This window comes from Patagioenas fasciata, chromosome 3, assembly GCF_037038585.1.
Source record: "Patagioenas fasciata isolate bPatFas1 chromosome 3, bPatFas1.hap1, whole genome shotgun sequence".
Classification (NCBI taxonomy): domain Eukaryota; kingdom Metazoa; phylum Chordata; class Aves; order Columbiformes; family Columbidae; genus Patagioenas; species Patagioenas fasciata.
This window is the reverse complement of record NC_092522.1, coordinates 115,636,321-115,655,899: the sequence shown is the minus strand read 5'-3', so window position 1 is coordinate 115,655,899 and position 19,579 is coordinate 115,636,321. Positions and strand designations below refer to the sequence as shown.

At 40.0% G+C, this 19,579-nt stretch overlaps 1 protein-coding gene across 3 annotated transcripts in view; it reads left to right on the top strand.

Annotated features, from left to right (window-relative positions):
* LDAH (lipid droplet associated hydrolase) overlaps positions 1–19,579 on the top strand; it is a 123,461-nt gene that overhangs the window by 82,526 nt on the left and 21,356 nt on the right. The window contains exon 6 of one of the 3 annotated variants that reach the window (XM_071807098.1): positions 10,929–14,951. The exons of the other annotated variants lie outside the window; for them this stretch is intronic. Within the exon in view, the coding sequence (XP_071663199.1) occupies positions 10,929–11,116 (188 nt within the window). The 3' untranslated portion in view covers positions 11,117–14,951. Of the gene's footprint in view, positions 1–10,928; positions 14,952–19,579 lie in introns of those variants that run through there. 3 annotated transcript variants of the gene reach the window in all.

Genomic DNA, 19,579 nt, shown 5'->3' with positions numbered 1-19,579 from the left:
TGGTAAAAAAAAATGTCTTCAGGGGAAAACAGCAAGTAAAATATTTCCCCGAAGAATACATACAGAAAACTGACCTATGCTACTAACAATAGTGTGATTAAAACACTGGTTTACAATCTATTTTATGTTGACTTGTGTCCACTTACTTTTTGCATTTCATTCGTGTTGGATGGTGAAAATAAATCAGAACACGTTTCACAAAGGGTTTTTTGCATCTGTTTTTTAAAGCTATGATTTAACCACCTCTATAGATTTTGTCATCTGAAAGGGAATATTGGTCAATTCAGAAAAGAGCCTTCAGCCTACAAAGACACATTAAAGTCATTTTATGCACAGAAGAATTTCAGTGCTTTTTGGGGCATATGAAGAAAGAAGATTGACGTTCCTCCAGTGCTTATTGTAGGCATATTTTGCACATTCTAGCAAGAGAAACAGCTTTAAGAAAGGGAGTAATTTCAGATAAATTATGTTAGGTTTAGAATGACAACCAGAACGTGGATTGTGCTATACTCCAGGTATTTTGGTAAGTTAGCAGTTGAAAACAATTTGGACTAGAACTGACGTGCTAACACAGTAATAATAGCAAGAAGGAAGTTTTGATTGCATTAATAGTTGTAAAAACACATTCCTACATTTCCAGTTGTGCTCTGTCTTCTATCAGTTAAATTTTACCTACTAATCATCCAAACAGATGTGCCAGAATAACTGGGGTTGTAGCAAGGTCCTATAGCTTTGGTGGATCTCTGTGGATGTGCTGGTCTGTACTGGGAGCTCACTCTGGGACTGGATAGAGACCAAAAACAGGATGGGCAGTGAGCGTTCTCACTGACAAACCTAGAGAGCCCCGTTTATGTTGTACAAACCTGCCATAAAGACAGTTGCTGCACTGAAGTACCCTGTGCCTGACAAAATCAGGCTTCTGGTTGGTAATGTAAACTTCTGATAGGAGTTATATGGTCTGTCTGTTCATATTAATTTCTGTCAGTTTTATGATGACCGAGGAGAAGGCAAGCATGCAGTCATACATACACTAGGCTTTTGGGCTTCTTCCTTTGATAATTTAGTCTCAGAGAAAGGTATGTGAAGGTCTGTGGGGATCACATCTCCGCAAGCCAGGAATCCTTCTCTGGTCCCCACAGATAAACTTTGTTGTCCACATCCAGGGTTGTATTGGAAATGGTCCTTGGCCTGCATTAACCTCCAGAAAACACGTGGCCAGCCATTGTTTGTGAGTGCTGTTTGTCCCAGACCACAGCAGCGGCAGGAATAATTGAACAGGGTGGATTCTGTGTGCTGCTGCTGGATCCTGACTCTCCGAGCTCATTAGTCCCCAGGTAGATGAGCCCGGTTGCTGTGTGCATGTCAGCCTGTTGTGATTTTCTGTGTGCACCAGTGCCTGATCCCTGTCCAAGCTGAAGGTAAATTGAGGCAAGAAACCAGGCTGAAGGCTCTTTATTCATAGGATGTGATCTCTGTCTATGTTCAGTTTGTTGACTGAATTAATTATACCAGAATGAAAACCCCTGTGAGCCAATGTCTTGTAAAACTTGCATAAATAGGCCTTATTGATGCAACTAGTTCCTTTGCACTTGTGATAACATCTCTCTCAAGCAGAATTCCCCTTTGGTTTATTCTTTGGAAACTGGTGATGTTTTACAGCCCAGTGACTCAGGACCACATGTGTGGATTAATAATCTTAGGGCTTTCCGGATACTGCTTGTTAACCTCTCTTGTATTGTTTGCGGACAATAGAAAATGTTACCATTCAGCAAAAATTTACTAAACCTAGCACAACTACTGAGTCTGTCTTCTGAGTTACCGAAGCCCCTGGTTTGCAGTAAATGCTTTTCTGATTGATTCCTTGTCCCTTAATAAACTGCTAAATATGGCTCAGAAACATTCAGCAAATGAAATTGTTTCTTCTCTTCATGAAGGTTGCATGTCAACTCATTAAAAATATACATATTGCCTTTGGCATGTACATGTGTTGCATTTCTGTAGTTGTAATAAAAGCCATGATTAAGGGCAGAAAAGATGGTAAAAGCTTCCTTAAAACTAATACGTCCGTTAAAACAAACCAACCTGCCAGGGATTTGTTACCACATCCAAAGCTTAGTCACAACAATGTTTTCTCTCCTCTGAAAGGAAATGAGATTTGAAAACTTAATTATAGCAGCAATGTAAGGCCAGGTGCTGCTCCCATTGACATCAAGAATGAAAAGCTCCATTCAGTGGCAGCAGAATCAGGCCCTTGGTTAAAAGAATCAGTGAAGAAAGAATTTTGTTACCCATCTATCCCACTGTTGCAAATTACGTTTGCTTCTGCTTCTTATCCAAACTCATCTTTCCATTGTCCTAACTTTATAGCTGATGGTACGTAGAAGGCACACAGCAGAAGGCATTGCGGTGACACTGTGCTGAAGAGTAAGATAACATAACATCTGTCCCAAAGGACAGAGAGCAGAAAGAGGAGAGACAGCAGGGACTGTAAAGAAAATGGATCATAAGGAAGGATGGGAAGACATAGATAATAAAGGGAAGGCATAAATAATAAAGGACGTATTAGAAAAAAGCAAAGGGGTCTGAAGACAGTTTGCCTACCTAGGTTTAACTTCTAGCTAAGATATTGTATGGCAGAAAAAGCATTGCAGTGGACAAACTAGCATTTGGGTACTTGTATTCATGAACCTAGGAGATTAGTAGACGAAAAATTGGACATTAGTGACCTTGAGTTATCTGAAACATTGTCACTCTGTTTATTCAGGCTAGCAAAACAAGGATACCCCTATCTAGCAGAGCGGTGGTTGTTCTACAGATCTTGTACAGTCCTGCAATGCGGGAATACTTTGGCACTCCAGCACGTTGAAATTTGTAAACATTTCTTCGGTGACAGATGCCAGTAGCAGACTCACAGTGACAGTAAACTATTCTATCTACACGGGACAGGATTTATTGTCCAGCCGTTTGACTGGCAAACTTCCTCCATTTGTTTCTGTAAAATTTCCACAAAAGCACAGACATTACACAATGGGTAAACACCGCAAGGCTTTTTCAAGAGGCGGGCTGGCAGGTCAGAGGTTAACGTCTGGATGACAGTGAAGATACAGATAAGCACAGTAGGAAGAAAAACCTCCAACTGGCCCAAACTCGGTTGAGTCCTTTGTGATCTTGAACCTGTGACTTCCCTGGAGGAATCTCCCTGTTTGTTTAACCTATTTGGGGAGCAGGGTGACCAGGGGCAGGGGAGGGTCTGCTTTGTGCAGTTCAGCCTGGTTGGGCAGGAGGGGACTCAGAAACCTGAAACGAGGGTTTCAGATGGGTTTATGCTGACCCACAGATACAGGCTGGAGACAGTAGATTTCTAGGTTATGTTAAGCGTCCAGGAGATGTTATAAGAAGACAAGGAACTAAGATTAAACTTGGATTCAAATTTTATCTTGTTCTAAGCTTGGAGACATTCACATTTCATGTGGAGTGTCTACATTTCCTCATTTTACAGAGAAAAAAGGGCTAAAGCAGTTCCAGGCGTTCCACTCTTATGCCCACAGGAGTGTACAGGAAGCCACTTCTCTCTGTTGGCCATACAGGATGGCAAAATTACATCCCTGAAGTGCCATAGAGTAAAAAACTTTGTTGTGGGATAAAATTTGCAGAACTGTCAAATAGCATCTGGGAGATAAATTCGTATCAAAAGTCAGTGAAACGTAGCCTTCCAGTTGCTATGAAAATGAAATGCAAGCTTTTACATTGACTAAGTTATTTAAAAATTTTATCTCCAGGGAGCCAACTGGAAAGTTTCCTTCTGGGTTTGAATTATTCCAGCCTTGGGAGTTGTCATGTCTTGAGATGTTTCTGTTCTAGTTCTCTCTTCTTAATCAGCAAGATTTTAAACATGACATGATGGGTAGTCTTCATCTGACGACTGCAGACATCATACTGTCTGAACAATTGGCATCTGAAGCATAACAGGTGAATCACTCCCTGCAGATGACTGCTTGTCTTTACTGACCGCAAAAGGACGTGATCTACTAGATAACAAAAATCAGAGGAGATACATTCTGTATCTACTGGCTGCTCATTTTGCTGTAGACATCAGAAAACACTGTGATCTGAATTGTCCATACAGCCTTTACCCTTGCTGCCAGGACAGTCAGATATCCCATGCTTTGGCTCTGTTGAATTTACAGCTGGTTTCTAGCAAATCCTGTTTGTTTCCTGCTGTCTTTGAAAATTCGTTTTACATCTCACTTCCATTTCCTGACAAGTAAGATGGGAAATTTTGGGAGAGTTCTGTTTTTTTTGAGGACTAAAATGCTGTAGAAATACCTATCTAACTGAAATCCTTGGCTAAGGACAGTGTGTGCTGTTGTATTCTTGGCACTCAATGGCCCCTCCACCTGTTCTGCTCATATTTTTCAGAGTTAAAAAAGAGTTTTTAATGTATCAGGTAAGCACTTCATAAACGAATTCACCTGAATTGGTGAAATAAGAGTGCTTTGCCCCTAAAGAGTATTCCAAAAAAAAAAGCTATATAACCACATAGCTAAAATTTAGTTTATTTTTCTTTGTTTGTTTCTAAATTAAAACTGTGTTCTTTTCTTTCACTGAAATTAAAAACTTAACTTCTAAAAGTAACAGAAGATATGATAAGCATCTCTAAATTCAGCATGGAAGGCAGAACTCTTTTCATTTTGTTGTATGGAACTAAAACTCTCCATTGAGGCATGTAAGGCCTAGGGGGCATTGCCCATTTCATTCTCATCTAGGTCTTATTATTTCAAACACTGTAGTAGCACATTCACAAAAGAACTTGGCGTTCAAGGCAAGCAAGGGGCTGTTGCCCAGCATCACGTAGCTGGTCAGCAGCAGAACTGTACATAGATCTACATCCCAGTTAATCTACTGAACCTACCTAACCATTAGTTTAACCTTATAAAATATATATATATATATATAACCTTATAAAATATATATATATATATATATATATATATATATATATATATATATATATATGTGCAGCTTCCACAAACCACAGTGGCTGGACAGGCTGACATGTATGCCATGCATTTTAAAATAGAGACGAGGGGCAGACTTTTTAGCAGGGCCTGTTGTGATAAGAACAAGGGGTGATGGTTTTAAACTAAAGGAGAGTAGATTCAGTTTAGACATGAGGAAGAAATTTTTTACACTGAGGGTGGTGAAACCCTGTCCCAGGTTGCCCAGAGAGGTGGTGGATGCCCCATCCCTGGAGACAGACTAGACAGGGCTCTGAGCAACCTGATCTGGTTGACGATGTCACTGCTCATTGCAGAGGGTGGTGGACAAAGATGACCTTTGAAGGTCCCTTCCAACCCAAACCATTCTATGATTCTATGGCAGAAACTGATACCACGAAGGATTTTGGTGGCACCTTGCAATCTCACACCTACATTTTTCATCATGGGCAGGAGAATAAAAGCTTTCCCTCCCACCTCGCCAGTAGGCAATGGTGCAGATCTTTGAACACAGACCAGCAAATTTTCAAGTTGATTTTCCAGGCTGACTGAAATGAAAGCTCTGATAAATGTTAAATTTAGATATTTTCTGGCTATAATGCAGAAAACATTTCAAGGATATCTTTCTACTTTTATATTTAAATATGTATAGAATTTCGGATATGGTATATAGCTAGACAAAACTTTGTGGAGAACAGAAATGACTGACATGGTACATAAATTACATCTACATGAACTAAATAATGTTAATTCTGGACAGTGTAGTGCAGTATATCACAGGTGTGCAGGAAGGATGAAGCTCAACAGGTCACCTCCCTTATGAGGAGAGGTTGAGGGATCTGAGAGGGTTCAGCCTGGAGAAAAGGAGGCTGAGGGGAGACCTTATTACTGTCTACAACTACCTGAAAGGAGGTTGTAGCACGGAGGGGGTTGGTGTCTTCTCCCAAGTAACAAGTGATAGGACAAGAGGAAAGAGCCTCAAGTAGCGCCAGGGGAGGTTCAAATTGGATATTGGGGAAAAACCAAGGGTTGTCAGGCATTTGAACAGGCTGCCAGGGAAGTGGTGGAGTCACCATCCCTGGAGGGGTTTAAAAGACAGGTAGATGAGGTTCTTAGGGACGTGGTTCAGTACTAGAGTTAGGTTATGGTTGGACTTGATGATCCTAAGGGTGTCTTCCAGCCAAAACGAATCTATGATTCTGTGATTCCTATGTGCATTCTTTGCTACTCAGTGGGGCAGAAAGAGGTGAAAACGATGTAGCAGACAATCTCCCATCTCCTTCTCTCTCACTACCATCCAATTAGGATTCAAGAGAAGTCGTCTTTACTGAAACCAGGTAACTCTACAGCTGTCTCTTACAAGATGTTTTTGGCCTGTATCTGAATTCGCTACTGGCAGACATTGCCGGGGGTCAGAGGCTGCGTTCGGTGGCCCAGCAGCCTGCCCCGCCGTGCTGAACCCTCTGCTCCTGCAGCGTTTCTCGGCCGGCTCCTCTGGGCTGTCACCGTTGACTCCTGTCCACTGCTGACTTTTTAAGTGATGATCGTAATATGTATTTCTACAAAGTGTTTAAGAGCGTGTTTCCTTACCTGTGGAAACACAGTAATATTTTATCACCTGCTTCGCAGGAAAAGGGGCCAAAGAATAACAGACTTTAATATTTTCATGTTTCCTCTGCTACTGTTTATTTTCCTGTGTGATGCCTGACTAAAATGTTTGTTTTATGTAGTCCGACAACTCACTGTACCAAGGCAGCACTTAAGCTGACGGAAAAACCTCACATCTGCTTTATTCTTTTTGTGAGTGAACTAAACTTTTCCTTAGTTCAGAGTAGGATGCTCATATTAAATTACTGGCGGAAGGCAACAACTTTTATGTATTTATAGCCCTATTTATTTTTTAAAGTCAATCTGCTTCATAATTTACCCCATTTCCAAATGAAAGAAAGATGTTTAACAAGGACTTTTATTACTTGCAAAAACTTTTGCTTTCCTGTGGAAGGCTTGTGAAAATAATAGTAATAATGTGGAAATTTCTCATTGGGTTTATTTCTGTTAATTATTCCTCTTTTTCTTCTTGAGGTGAAAACCCAACACAAAAAACTCCCATCATAAATATTACTCATAAGGTGTGAATGTTTTGGTAGTGGAACTGCTGACCATTTCCATGAAATGTGAGGCACAGTTGGGATTTGGTCGGGGAACGGGAGATTGTTTATTCACCCTTGGTGGGGTTTCGTCCCCAGGGATACGATTTACTCCCACAAATTTGCAGCAAGTCTAATGATGTGTTGTGAATGGCATGAAAAAGGAAGGAGTAACATCAACAAAGCAGAAAGGATGTTGAAAATAAGTGTACGCCAGTTAAGTGCTAGCAGCTATAGTTGTTTCATGTTACCAGTGCCAGATAGTCATCTGCAGATTGGCATTTTATTCTTCCTAGGCCCAATGCAAAGTGCCCTGGATGCAGAGGAAGGATTCCCTTCTGCAGGAGGCTCATTTCTTTCGTCTCAGGTGTCTGTCCAAACTCCCCCGAGGAATATGTGAAGCAGAGCTTGTGGCTCTTGTCATAACTTGTGTTTACTGGTTGGGAATTTAATTTGATTCATCAAACTCCTTCATCATGCAGTCACAGCAAAGCACTTAAATGCCCACTAAATCCATACCCATGTGTAAACTATAGGCATTTGTGTCTCAGAATAAGGATTTTTTTTTTTTTAATGACATTTACAAAGCTGCTAGCTATGCAATAGCTGTCATTCGATGCACCCTAAGGGGACACCAGTCTGGATGTAATTTCTACAATCATCTAAAACAATACTGCAGCCAGCTTTGCAGCTACTTCTTGTCATGAAAATGTCCACCAGCACTCACCATCTCCCTTGCCTAATTCTTTAACATGATGATATTGAGAAGAAGAAAATGCCTACAGATTCTTCATCGATCTGTGGAAGAAGTGCTGGTGTTATCTTGAGCAAACCCAGTGGTGCAGGAGATTGCTTGTGAATTAGTGCAATGGTCAGATGTATTTAAAATGAGCTTTAGAAACAGTGGTTTATGTTTGATGAAAGGGGGTGTAATGTTCACCTTTCATAGCAATCAAAGGCACTCCACCTGAGAGGAATTTACCTCTTTCAAAGGAGGGGTAATCCAGTTGCTGAATTTCATCAGGGTTCCTCAAGAAAGAGTCAGCATCAGGTTTGAATCCAGAAAAGCACTTAAACTGACCTCCCTATGGCCACTCACGTGCCATCAGCTCTTCTCTAGAAGAGCGTATGAATTCCCGGTAGAGCTCAGGCAGGAACCATGGTGCAGAGATGCTAAATTGCTGCACAGTCTGTCCTTGCTGCTCCCGGAGGGACTGAGCACAACCTGCACCAGCCCCTTCTGTGCCCCGCTGCAGGGTCGAATCATAGAATCATAGCATGTCCTGAGTTGGAAGGGACCCACAAGGATCATGGAGTCCAACTCCTGTCCCTGCACAGGACAACCCCACAGTTCACACCGTGTGTCTGAGGACGTTGTCCAGTCTCTTCTTGAACACTGTCAGGCTTGGGGCCGTGACACCTCCCTGGGGAGCCTGTTCCAGTGTCCAGCACCCTCTGGGTGAAGAACCTTTTCCTCATGTCCAACCTAAACCTCCCCTGGCACATCTTCCTGACATTCCCTCGGGTTCTGTCATCGGTCACTAAAGTAAAGAGTTCAGGTCCTGCCCCTCCTCCCCTTGTGAGGAGGCTGTAGACCATGATGGGGTCTCCCCTCAGTCTCCTCTTCTCCATGTTGAACAAAGCTAGTGACTTTAGCCACTCCTCATACAGCTTCCTCTCCAAACCCTTCGCCATCTTCATAACCCTCTTCTGGACAGTCTCGAGTAGCCTAATATCTTTTTTATCCTGTGTCGCCCAGCCCTGCACACAGTGCTCCAGGTGAGGCTGCACCAGTGCAGAGCAGAGCGGGACAATCCCCTCCCTGCCCGGCTGGCGATGCTGTGCTGGATGCACCCAGGACACGGTTGCCCTCCTGGCTGCCAGGGACACTGTTGGCTCATGTTCAGTTTGCCATCGACCAGAACCCCCAGATCCCTCTCCACAGAGCTGCTCTCCAGCATCTTGTACCCCCAAGTAGGAGAGCAGACGCCTTTCACAACCAAAAATCTGGACCCTAGCAGCAATCCCATCATCACAGCCATCTGCGAGGGTTTGTGAGAGCTTAAGTTGGAGATGAATTTCTCAGGCTAAGGGATAGTTATGTCCTTTGAAGGTGATGGGAGTTGTTCCAAAATAACTTAGGGCAGGATTAAGTCCATAGACATTTCAGCTTCCATCACACACCTCACTTCACCTGCCTGTGGTTCCTCGCACAAGGTAAATGTTTTTTTCACACTCCTCAACAAAACATCTATTGTTTGTACAACAGCGGGGTATAATTGTCGAATAACTTTTTATTTTTGCCTTCAGCCTCTACTATGCTTTTCTAAGCCCCGCTGACTGACTTTCTTGTATAGTTCTGATCTGCCTGCAACTTTAATACCAGGCAAATCGGAGAAGTCTGTCCTAACAATTGCAGCTATTTCTGCTTATTTGTGACGATCATGGTTATATATTAATCGGTATGTTTTCATTCTAAATTCAAGTGTAAACTTAAGCAGAACCCAAAGTCAATGTTTATATCTTGTAAACCTCTAAACATCAACATTTTATCTAATGTGTGTGTGCCTGTGTGGAAGCACTTGTTCCTGCGTTAGTCATCCTTGATACTGAGGAGTTCCTTCTGTTTGATGTTTGAAACAATAAGTTATACAATATTTCCAAGATTGCTGTTGGCAATAGTTACCGGTAGAAAATATGTTTTCCCCGTAGGAAATTACACTGCTGTTTGGTATTATTAGTTTTTAGAACTGTTTTCTGACTCTTTCTGAGGAGTGACAGAGATGATTGCTTCCTGCAGAGCAAAGGATAAACTGGAAAGGAAACTAGTGTTACACTCCTTTGAGGAACCCTACAACAAGAAGGGCAACTTGCCAAGAAGAAAAATCTGACCAGATAGTAGTACATTCCCCAAGGAAAACCTGTTTTCAAAAGTTCAACCTACTCTCTTTGCAGAGTATTTCAATTTAGCATGGGAATCCAACCTAGAATTGATTAATCACTTCGCAAGTAACCAATTTTGCTTTAGAGTTCTGAAAGAGTCATATTACAGCATGTCAAAGTACAAGTGAGCTCTGTTGCACAACAAAGTAGTACCTGTTTCCCTGAAGATAAGATTTACCCCGAAAATAAACCCCAGCATGATTTTTCAGGATGCTCAAAATAGAAACCCTACTTCAAAAATAAGCCCTAGTTACAGTTCATTAAAAAAATATATCAATTTAAATAGTGTCCAGGCAGCTATACATGTAAAAAAGTAATAAGTTGTGGAGCAAAAATTAGTATAAGACTGTGTCTTATTTTCAGGAAAACAGGGTAGTCTTTGGAAATAATTGTCCCATTGAAGTCAAATTGCTTCCTGCCTCTACTCTCTGCTTGTAGCCCCTCAGAAGGACGAGCAAAACCCTTCATGCGTATCTGCAACTCAGTGTTGAACAGTCATGGATACAGAAATAGACTGTAAAATCTGTGGAGCAGAAATTATGGGTTTTTCTGATAATTTGAATAGCCTCTGACACTCTGAAGCCAAGCCCTGACTGCAACCTTTAGCACTCCCACACACTATAACTATTCCTTAGTTACAAAATTATCCAACCAGGCAATCAGTTAGGAATCTTCCCTTTTGCTACGATAACCATCAAATTGTCATTTATTTCTGTGTTGTCCAATTTACCTTTACAGAGGCCAGGAATGGGAATTAAAGTTTTCCAGTGTTTTGCATATTTTAAAATATTTCTCAAGCATTTTGTAACACCAAATTATTGTGAAATTATCCTTCTGCCAGGCAGATTTACTAAAGGAGGCGTCAGTGAAGACTTCTGGGAGAAGGAGATTAAGAATTTGTGGAGGTTCTCTGAGAGTCCCTTGTGTGACCGAAGAAAGCATCATTTCAAGCTTTTCTATGTGCAGTACCTGATAAAATGTGTCCCCAGTCTCTACTGTGGTCCTCAGCCAACACAAACAACAATCTAAAGTAACAGCAATAATAGCAGTTAAATGGCAAATGGTGAAGTAGCAGATGCGTTCTGCGAAAAATGTGACAGTAAATGATGGGTTTGCAAGGCAGAGCATCAGAACTGTCCTGGGAAACTGCAATATCAATATGGGAACTAAAGAGGTATGGAAACAAACTATGGAGAGTGAGAAACTAATGACAGCATAATGAGTTTGCGTATTTTTCACAGGGTTATTAAAACCCTATATTTCCTCGAAAGAGTATTTGCAGGTATGCACGGGTGTACGGAGGTTGGAGCACGATCAGTCAGACCAATGTCATGGGGGCTTTGGCTTCCTTAACCATGAAAAGGGGGTTAACGTTGGAAGATTTAGTAAAGAAGGCTTGAGGATGAGTTTAAGGGGAAAGTTTTATGTAAGAAATATGGACTAACTCAACAAGTTGTAGCCACTCTTCAGTTTTTTACCTGAATTAAGCAGAACTGGTGTTCAGTGCTTGCGACCCTGATAGTAGGCTATTAACCTAGCAGGATATTTTCTTAGAGATGGTGACAACTATTGCTCAAAAATTAGTTCAAGATTGGATGGATAATAATAATAATTATTATTATTATAGTAATTGAAGTACACTATTAAGTAACACAGGAACTAATATCTGGAAATGAGATCCAAAATCCATCCTTTCCAGTCCCTCATTTCCAACAATAGTCAGAACAAAAATCTTCCAAGAAAGGAAATAAACTCTGCTGTAGAAAAGTCTCCCAATTAATTGTTCTTAGGGGTAAAGGCTTTAAGACCTGAGGCTTTTGTAAAAGTCTGTAGCTCTAAATTTGGTTGTAGTTTGTTAAGAGAGTTCTAAATATCTGTTGACTTCAGTGTCTTTGCTATCAATTGCTAATTTATTTGCCCTCAGATGTTCTTAGTGTAATAGGCTGTATCCTATGTGCTGTATCATATGTGCTGTAAAATAGATTTCCTTTTACAGGTTCTGATATTTCTACCTGTTAATGCTCCTTTGTATTATAAATGAATGGCAAAAGATTTTTGAAGAACTGAAAGGATCTCTTCTGGGCCTGGTTGCACTTCAGATTTGTGGGTTTTAATCATTAAAAAACTATCTGAAAGTACAGAAAATACCCAGAGCCTGCACCACAGTCACAAGAGGATCACAGGTTTCTTATGACCTCCTCCAGTTCTAGCTAAAGATAGTTTCTTCATTTCATGGTGGAAAAAATGGCAATGCCTTAGTATATGGTGGCCTTAGTGAGACAGCATAAGAAATCTCTCCACTCCCCATATTCATCTGCTCAGGGGATCGGTTGGACAAAATATGGTGGGTAGTGGTACCAGATTTGCATTTGGGAAGCATGATGAAAGTAGAGCTGTGGTCTCCTTTTCCTCTGTATTTGTCCACTCTGGAAAATCATGTAGTGTGTTCTTCCAAGGTTAATGCTGTTGAAATTGTGCTGCCTGGACCTTGAAGTAAAAATTTGGCTTCATGTTTCTCCCTGTACCCATTCCAGAGCATAGCTCCTACTAACTTACAAAATAGAGCAATATTTTGATGTGTGGGACTTAATAAATTTGCACGTAGAGCCACAATCTTGTTGATAGAGTCAACATAATCTGAAGCCAACAGCAGTAGGGAAATGAAGTGAGTTCGGGTAACCCTTTGTAGTCTTATGTTTATTTTAGTCTGATGAACAAGCTATTAAAGAATGTGTGTGTGCATCCATTAAAGTGTCCAGATTGGGGCTATCTTCACAACCACTCATTTTTGTTGGAAAAGGAACTATTATGATTATTTCCTGAAATTCATTAGCCAATGAAGTTGAAAAGATTTTTTTTTTCTTTCTTATTGTCTCTGTTGTTTCATTAGTATGGCATCTCGTTCTGTCTATTCTTTCTGTCACAGTAAATTCATCTCCTTAGCCCAGCAGAGAATACAATATTGTTTTTACATAATTAAGATACCGACTACAGAGCAAAACCACACAGGACGAGATCTAGTCATGGCACCACAACACAGAGTTGATTTTTCAATTAATCAAGGTCATGTATATCTCTCAAAGTTTATCAGCACTAAGTTGGAAATACTTAGCCCTCTTTTTATATTTTAGGAATATGTGCACCATGCGTAAGTCCTTTTTTTTAAGCTTTCTTTCCATACAGACATAGATCCAACTCATCTTGAATTTCCACAGGCAACATAATCAGTTTCTAGTGTTAGTTTGCAATTGATTTAGCCCTAATCTAATCTTTTTCCTTGCAAATAAGCACGCAAATGATCTTTGGATATTCAATAATAAAGCAACAAGTTTAAAGACTTCAGGAAAAACACACACTTCAGTCCAAGTACAGGAAACCTCTGTATTGCTTCAAGAATCAAGTGTAAAGAGAAAGTTTATCTGTTCTGAGTTAGATTCTTGTTTCTTCCCTGAAATGAGCACAGCTTTCCAAGTGCCAGCAGAGACCTGTTGATATCCATAGAGTCAACTGACAATGTACTGGTATAGGATATAGCTCTAAAATCTGTAGAAAGTAATAATAACTCTGCAAGACATGTCTTTCTTCAAAATCAGGAAATAGTCTATTGCATATGCTATTTACTTGTCCGCATTGTGGATTTATCAATGTGTTTGAAGTTCAGCTCAATAGATACAGGTATTAATCTAACAACTGGCTAATTGAATTGGTGGTTAAATAACCCTAAGCTCTGAAAAGCTTGATTGATTTAAGTCATTATTGTTTGTGCAAACTAATAATTTAGCTGAAAGATATTAAGTCCTTGCTGTGACACTTTAGGTTAAAGAGCTACCAGTGATATAAAGCACTCCTTTCTTTTCTGGATCCTTGATTTGAGTCCAATCAGGGTTCCTCCATCACAAAACCACCACAAATAAATCAAACACATTTTGGCACAGTTTGTCGTCTCTGCTTAGAAAATGTGTGAGACTAAACTGACACTGATCCTTAATCACCTTTAATCCGTGGAGAGGGAATGATCCTACCAGGGCAAGAGAAAGGTCATTGGCAGGATCATGGGGAGAAAGTAAGTTGGCAGTTAATTTCATAAGCCTGACCTGGGAATAAATGAAGGGCTTCTGTTTTCAGGGTAATCTGGGTATATAAAAGATCTGCATATAAAAAGTTAGAATGTTTAAGAAGGCATATATGTGTTAAAAAGCATGATAAACATGATATTTGTCTGTTAAAACTTTTATTTCACTTTTAAGCTCTAAGGCTTTATTGTTTATGGCAATTATATAATTAACAATAGATTTTTTTCATCATTGAACTCTGATGACCTGGTTATAAATTACAAGGGGTATCAGCAACTTGAGATGGAATAAAATGTCATAAAAATGCTTTGGAGTTCTCCTGCTGTCACCAGGTACATTGACCAGTTGTTTTTTTTCCTTTGAGAAGTGCTTTTCCGTTCCTAGTTGCTATGTGAAGGAATATTTACAGAGGCCACGATGCTGCAAAGATTCATGTTATATGCTTCTCTTTCTTTGCTTTGGATTATCCCCCTTACCCAGGCCAACTCATAATGTGTCAGTCCACCATATACATAAGTACAGATTTGAAGGAATTGGACTAGACAATAAAAATGAAGAAAAAAAACCAGCTGAGATTGACTTTAGGCTGTTTAACCAGATAAACAAGTTGAATAAGCAAAAGTGCATTGACAGGAAAAGCTAAAGAGCTTCTAAACATTCCTTTCCTAGAAATCCTAGGCTGATTGAAGACCAAATCTTTAGGAGCGTGTTTCCCAGATGGGAATCAAGAGCACAGAGGTACTGGGCTTCTGCCATACAGGATGAGAAAAGAATAAGTGTTGTTCCTTTCTTCCAAGGTCCTTTCAGGAGACGACTGCAGTCTGTGTGTCCTCCGTGGATAGAGAAGGCTTCTTGAGACAAATCTCTGCAAGCCAGGAGTTAGGATTCAGCGCCAGCCTTGATGTAGCAAACTGTCCGTGCCAAGTAAAGTGCTCTCAAGTCATTGTGTGGGTCTCTGACAGGAGTTCTGTAGCGCTCACACTCATGTCCATGAAAACTCCTTTATCATTTTGGGGTCTGGATATTGAAGTTACCAAAGGAACCAGTACATTTGGTGTTCATCTTGTTTACACATCTCATCACGGCTGTGCTGTGGTGGGGTTCTTCAGATGCTGAATTTATCACTGATTTATCACTGGTTAATTCCTCCTTCAGCAAGCAGGTAGAACTGGTTTGCTTTCAGCAGAAAACTGTATCAACTGCACAACTTTCCATAAAGCTCATTCAAACACTGCATACACCTTCATTTTATGACAAATCAGCTTACTTCATTTGAACCAAATATCAAGGATTGATGGAATACATACATGAGTTGGACTTGATGATTCTTGTGGGTACCTTCCAACTCAAGACATTCTATGATTCTATGATACCTATTTCAAACTACAGAACAGTTCTGATCCTTCAAGTGTTTAACGTTATCAATTCAAGCATTCCTGTTAAAAGCAAAGAGGCAGCAGATCATATGCAGAAGTGTATGTGTGCACAGAATCGTGTCCTCCAAGTCTTCTGCGCTGGCTTCACTAAGCCAGTTTAGAGAAAGATTTGAAGTTCAATAAGTAAAGTTTTCTCACAGAGACACATCTTGACTTTGGGTGCTTACAGACCAGCCCTTGTCTCTGGTTTTGATGTGTTCTTCATTGGATAGCTTTGAAGTTTTTTCTTACTTGCTCACTCTAAAATACAGCGTTCAAGGTAGTACTGGGCAATTCTAAAGGGATGTGATCAATTTGGCTCTGTAAATTTCATTATTGTTAAAGAAATATAATTTTCAAGGACTAGTTAATAGTCACTATGTTTACACAATGCTTTTCACTTCAAGTATTTTTAAGACAGTCTACAAAAACCACTTCATTGTCATAGCAGCCTGAAGCATGTTTTTCAAATGAGGAAACCGAAACACACAGATTTTGTAATCTGCACAGGGTTTCGCAGGACCTCAGTGGTAGTTTAGGAAAATTCCAGGTCTCCTGACCTTTCATCCCACATTCAGTCTTACCTTTCACATGTAATGATTTTTCAAAATACTAATTTCAATCTTATTTTGTCTTTACTAAACCCCAGAAGTTCCTTTCTTCAGTGAGTAGTGCAATCTAGTGGTGAATGCCAAGCAGATTGAAGCTACATGTTCTGCTTAACTTCAGCATGGACACCAAGGTCACAACTCCGACAGAACTTCCACATAGCCTGTTATGGGAATTCCCTACGTTTGCATTTTGAGCCAGGGTCCTGCAAACTCTTGGATGTGCTTTATTTTGTGCAGTGGCTAATTCTGCAGATTTTGGCGGGACAGCTTTGTCACTCAGGACGTTCAGCACGTGGGCTCCAGGTTGCATTTTACATAGTGCCTGAAATCACAACAGTCAAAACCAATAAATATTTTTCCATGACTCTTGGTAATGATTCTGGGAATGTTCGGAGATTTTTGGGTCAAGCAAGTGTTAGCACAGGTTGGAAGTCTTTCCAGAGACTGTAACACCAGGTAGCAAGCGCTGACACAGTGATCTGACAAGATGACCTTCCACTGCGTAGCCTAATGAACGATTTCAGAGGCCATTCGTTTGGTATGCGTCAGCTTCTGGTTGTGCCTGGTTCACAACCTGATTTTTCAGAGCTGCTGAATTGCTCATAGTAGCAGTCCCTGGGAGCCTTTTGAGATTATTTTCCAATTGCACACAAAAAGCGAGTGAATTCTTCTGAGTTATTTCCTTTGAAAAAGCAGCTCACTATTTGTGAAATAAGGAAACAGAATGAGTTTTTTATAGAAAGGAAAGAACTAAATATTCAAAAAATGCCAAGGTTAGCAGAGTATAGCATTAGGAAATAGCAGAGAGATTTCTCCCTGAACTTGTGATTTAGCTTTTGAGAAAAATAGCTTTTCCGAAGAAGCCCGGTTTGACATTCCACAGCAGCGAGAGACAATGTGATTGTTCCCGCTCTATAAAGCTATCTCTCTCAGTATAGCTTCCCACAGACATTAAGCATCTTACAGTGCAATGTGGATTAGAGGGCAGCAGCAGATTTAGGATATTTTGATCTTAATAAAGATTTTTACTGTGTCTCCTGTTATGTGCTTATAACAAAGTTTGGGTAATCTGACATACCTGAAACAACTACTACACAGATGTGTTATTGTTTGGAAAATAGGATTCAGGAGGATTTTTGAAACTGGAAAGGTGTAGCTGGTAGGGTTTTATAACAGTTTTATCTTCATTCCTTTACTATTCAGTAGTTGTATTAGGGATGCAGCTGGTAGAATACAGTGCGTGTTTACTGAGTTTACAGGTAGTTCCATGCTAGAATATGCTGCAGAGATGGGACAGGATCGAAATGACCTTCACGAGCTAAGCAAAGTGGTCTGGCAAGGAGGGGAGAATGCTGTCTGTCATTCCTCAAAGAGCCGAGTTGTTCTGTATGTCAATTAAATACAAGGATGGTAAATCGCCGGTTAAGCAGTAGTTCTGCAGGAAAAAAAGCCTGGCAGTATCGTGGGTCATAAGATTCTGTGGGTTAATATGTTGTGCTGTAAAGTGAGATATGATTTTTGTAACCACAGCTGTGCTGCTGAAGAGAGACACTCTCCAGCATAGGCTGAAATACCGTGTCAGTAAAATTCAAGAGAGAAATGAGCCACTGAATGTATCCAGTGGAAATACAGCAAGAATGATAGCTGCCATAGAGGATAGTACCTGGAAGGAGAGACTACTGGAGGTATAAGTTATCAGGTCTTTGTAGATATTTGCTCTAAGATTAATTGCATGAGTTGTATTTACACTTAGAGGAGCTCAGGGCAACATGCTTAGATGTGAATGTGGCAAATACGTATGCATATAGTTTCCTATGGCACTAAGGTTCACAGTTAATTGCATATTACATTAAAAAGTACTTCCTTTTATTGTTTTGCATTGTAATGGATTATGCTGTAAGAGAGGGAAAAATAGCGTATCGTGAAGTATCATGAACACGAGGAGCACATCTTTAATTGTACTTCTTTGACTGTTTTCACCACCGTTCTCAGATGTGCAGTGTCAGTTTTACAGAGGCTGTGACTGTTGGCACACACAGTTCTTCAGGTGCGGTCGTGTTATGTGATTTATATAATGGCATTGCAGAATTCTGTATCATCATCCTCCTATGATTTATGAAACGTAATATATGATTTTATTGGAATTTTGAGTAAATGGGCACGGTGAGCAACAGTCATCTTAGGGGCCTTTGGGTTTCTGATTCCATTGCTTGCATTAATTTAGAAGCTTGTAGGGGAAAATAATATTTAGGGTTTTTCCTGCATGTATGTTGCTTACCATTTATTCAATTTGAATTTCATTTACTAGCACGTTGATTGTTTTCTCTCTTCTTCAGGTCTCTCTAACATTTCCCACTGACTGGTCCTCATAAACTGACTAACATTGTGTCCTGTGCAAATGCTATCAATAAACTACTTATCTGTTGACCAGATTATTAAGAAATAAGTTAACCATTATTTTATTATAAAGCCAGAATAGTACACTAGGCCAAGATTAATCCCACCTCACTTTAGGCATTAAATTCCAGTTAAGGTCTAAAGGCCTTATCACTGAAAAGAAAGTAATCTTGAGAGGTGTATTGTATTTGTATTTGTGGTGAATCTAGACCTTATTCCGTGCTGTGATGAAAACCAGCTAATATCTAATCCTCATCTTTTTTCTTTGCTCCCAGACTATTGCTTAACACGTTGCAATCTTTCATTTACAACTGTTTAGTTTTGACCAAAGGTTATTGTATGAAATGTAACAGAGAGCTTTTAGAAGACCAATCATTTTTGTCATTTCGTTGAGTTTATTGAAATGTTCAAGAAATTACAGATCAGCAAAACGCCATTTTACTTTGTAAAATAAATAGTGATTAGACACTATTTTTAACTCCCCAACCCACTGGACAGGGTGATTCTTATGTACCAAGATTGTTATTATCTCAGCAATTCTGTATTTCAGGTTCTTCCAAACTCCTAAATGTACCTTCTAGCCCTGATATGTTCTGAATTCTCCATTGTTGCTGCTTCTTGATACCTCACCACCCAAAGAGTAGTATTGCCAGAAAAAGATTACAGAGAGCAGAAACCTCCTGAGTGTTTTGAACAAGAAAGGTGTATGCAAAACAAAAGGAAAATCATTTAGCTTCGAGCGGTGTAATTATCTTCTTTAGCAACTCCCTTGGCCTGTAGAAATTCTGCTGTAGGCCTCTTGTTTCTGATATACCTAAGGAATATTTTCTTGTTTATTTTTAAATCTTTTAATGTTTGTTCTTGGAAACCTACTTTTGCTCTTTGCAATTTCCTCTTACTTAGTGCCTGCTGAAGTTTAAGTTCCTGTTTATTGGCTTCCCTAGGATCATGTTTCCAAAATTTGAAGGATTTCTGTTTGGTTGAAATAGACTCTTG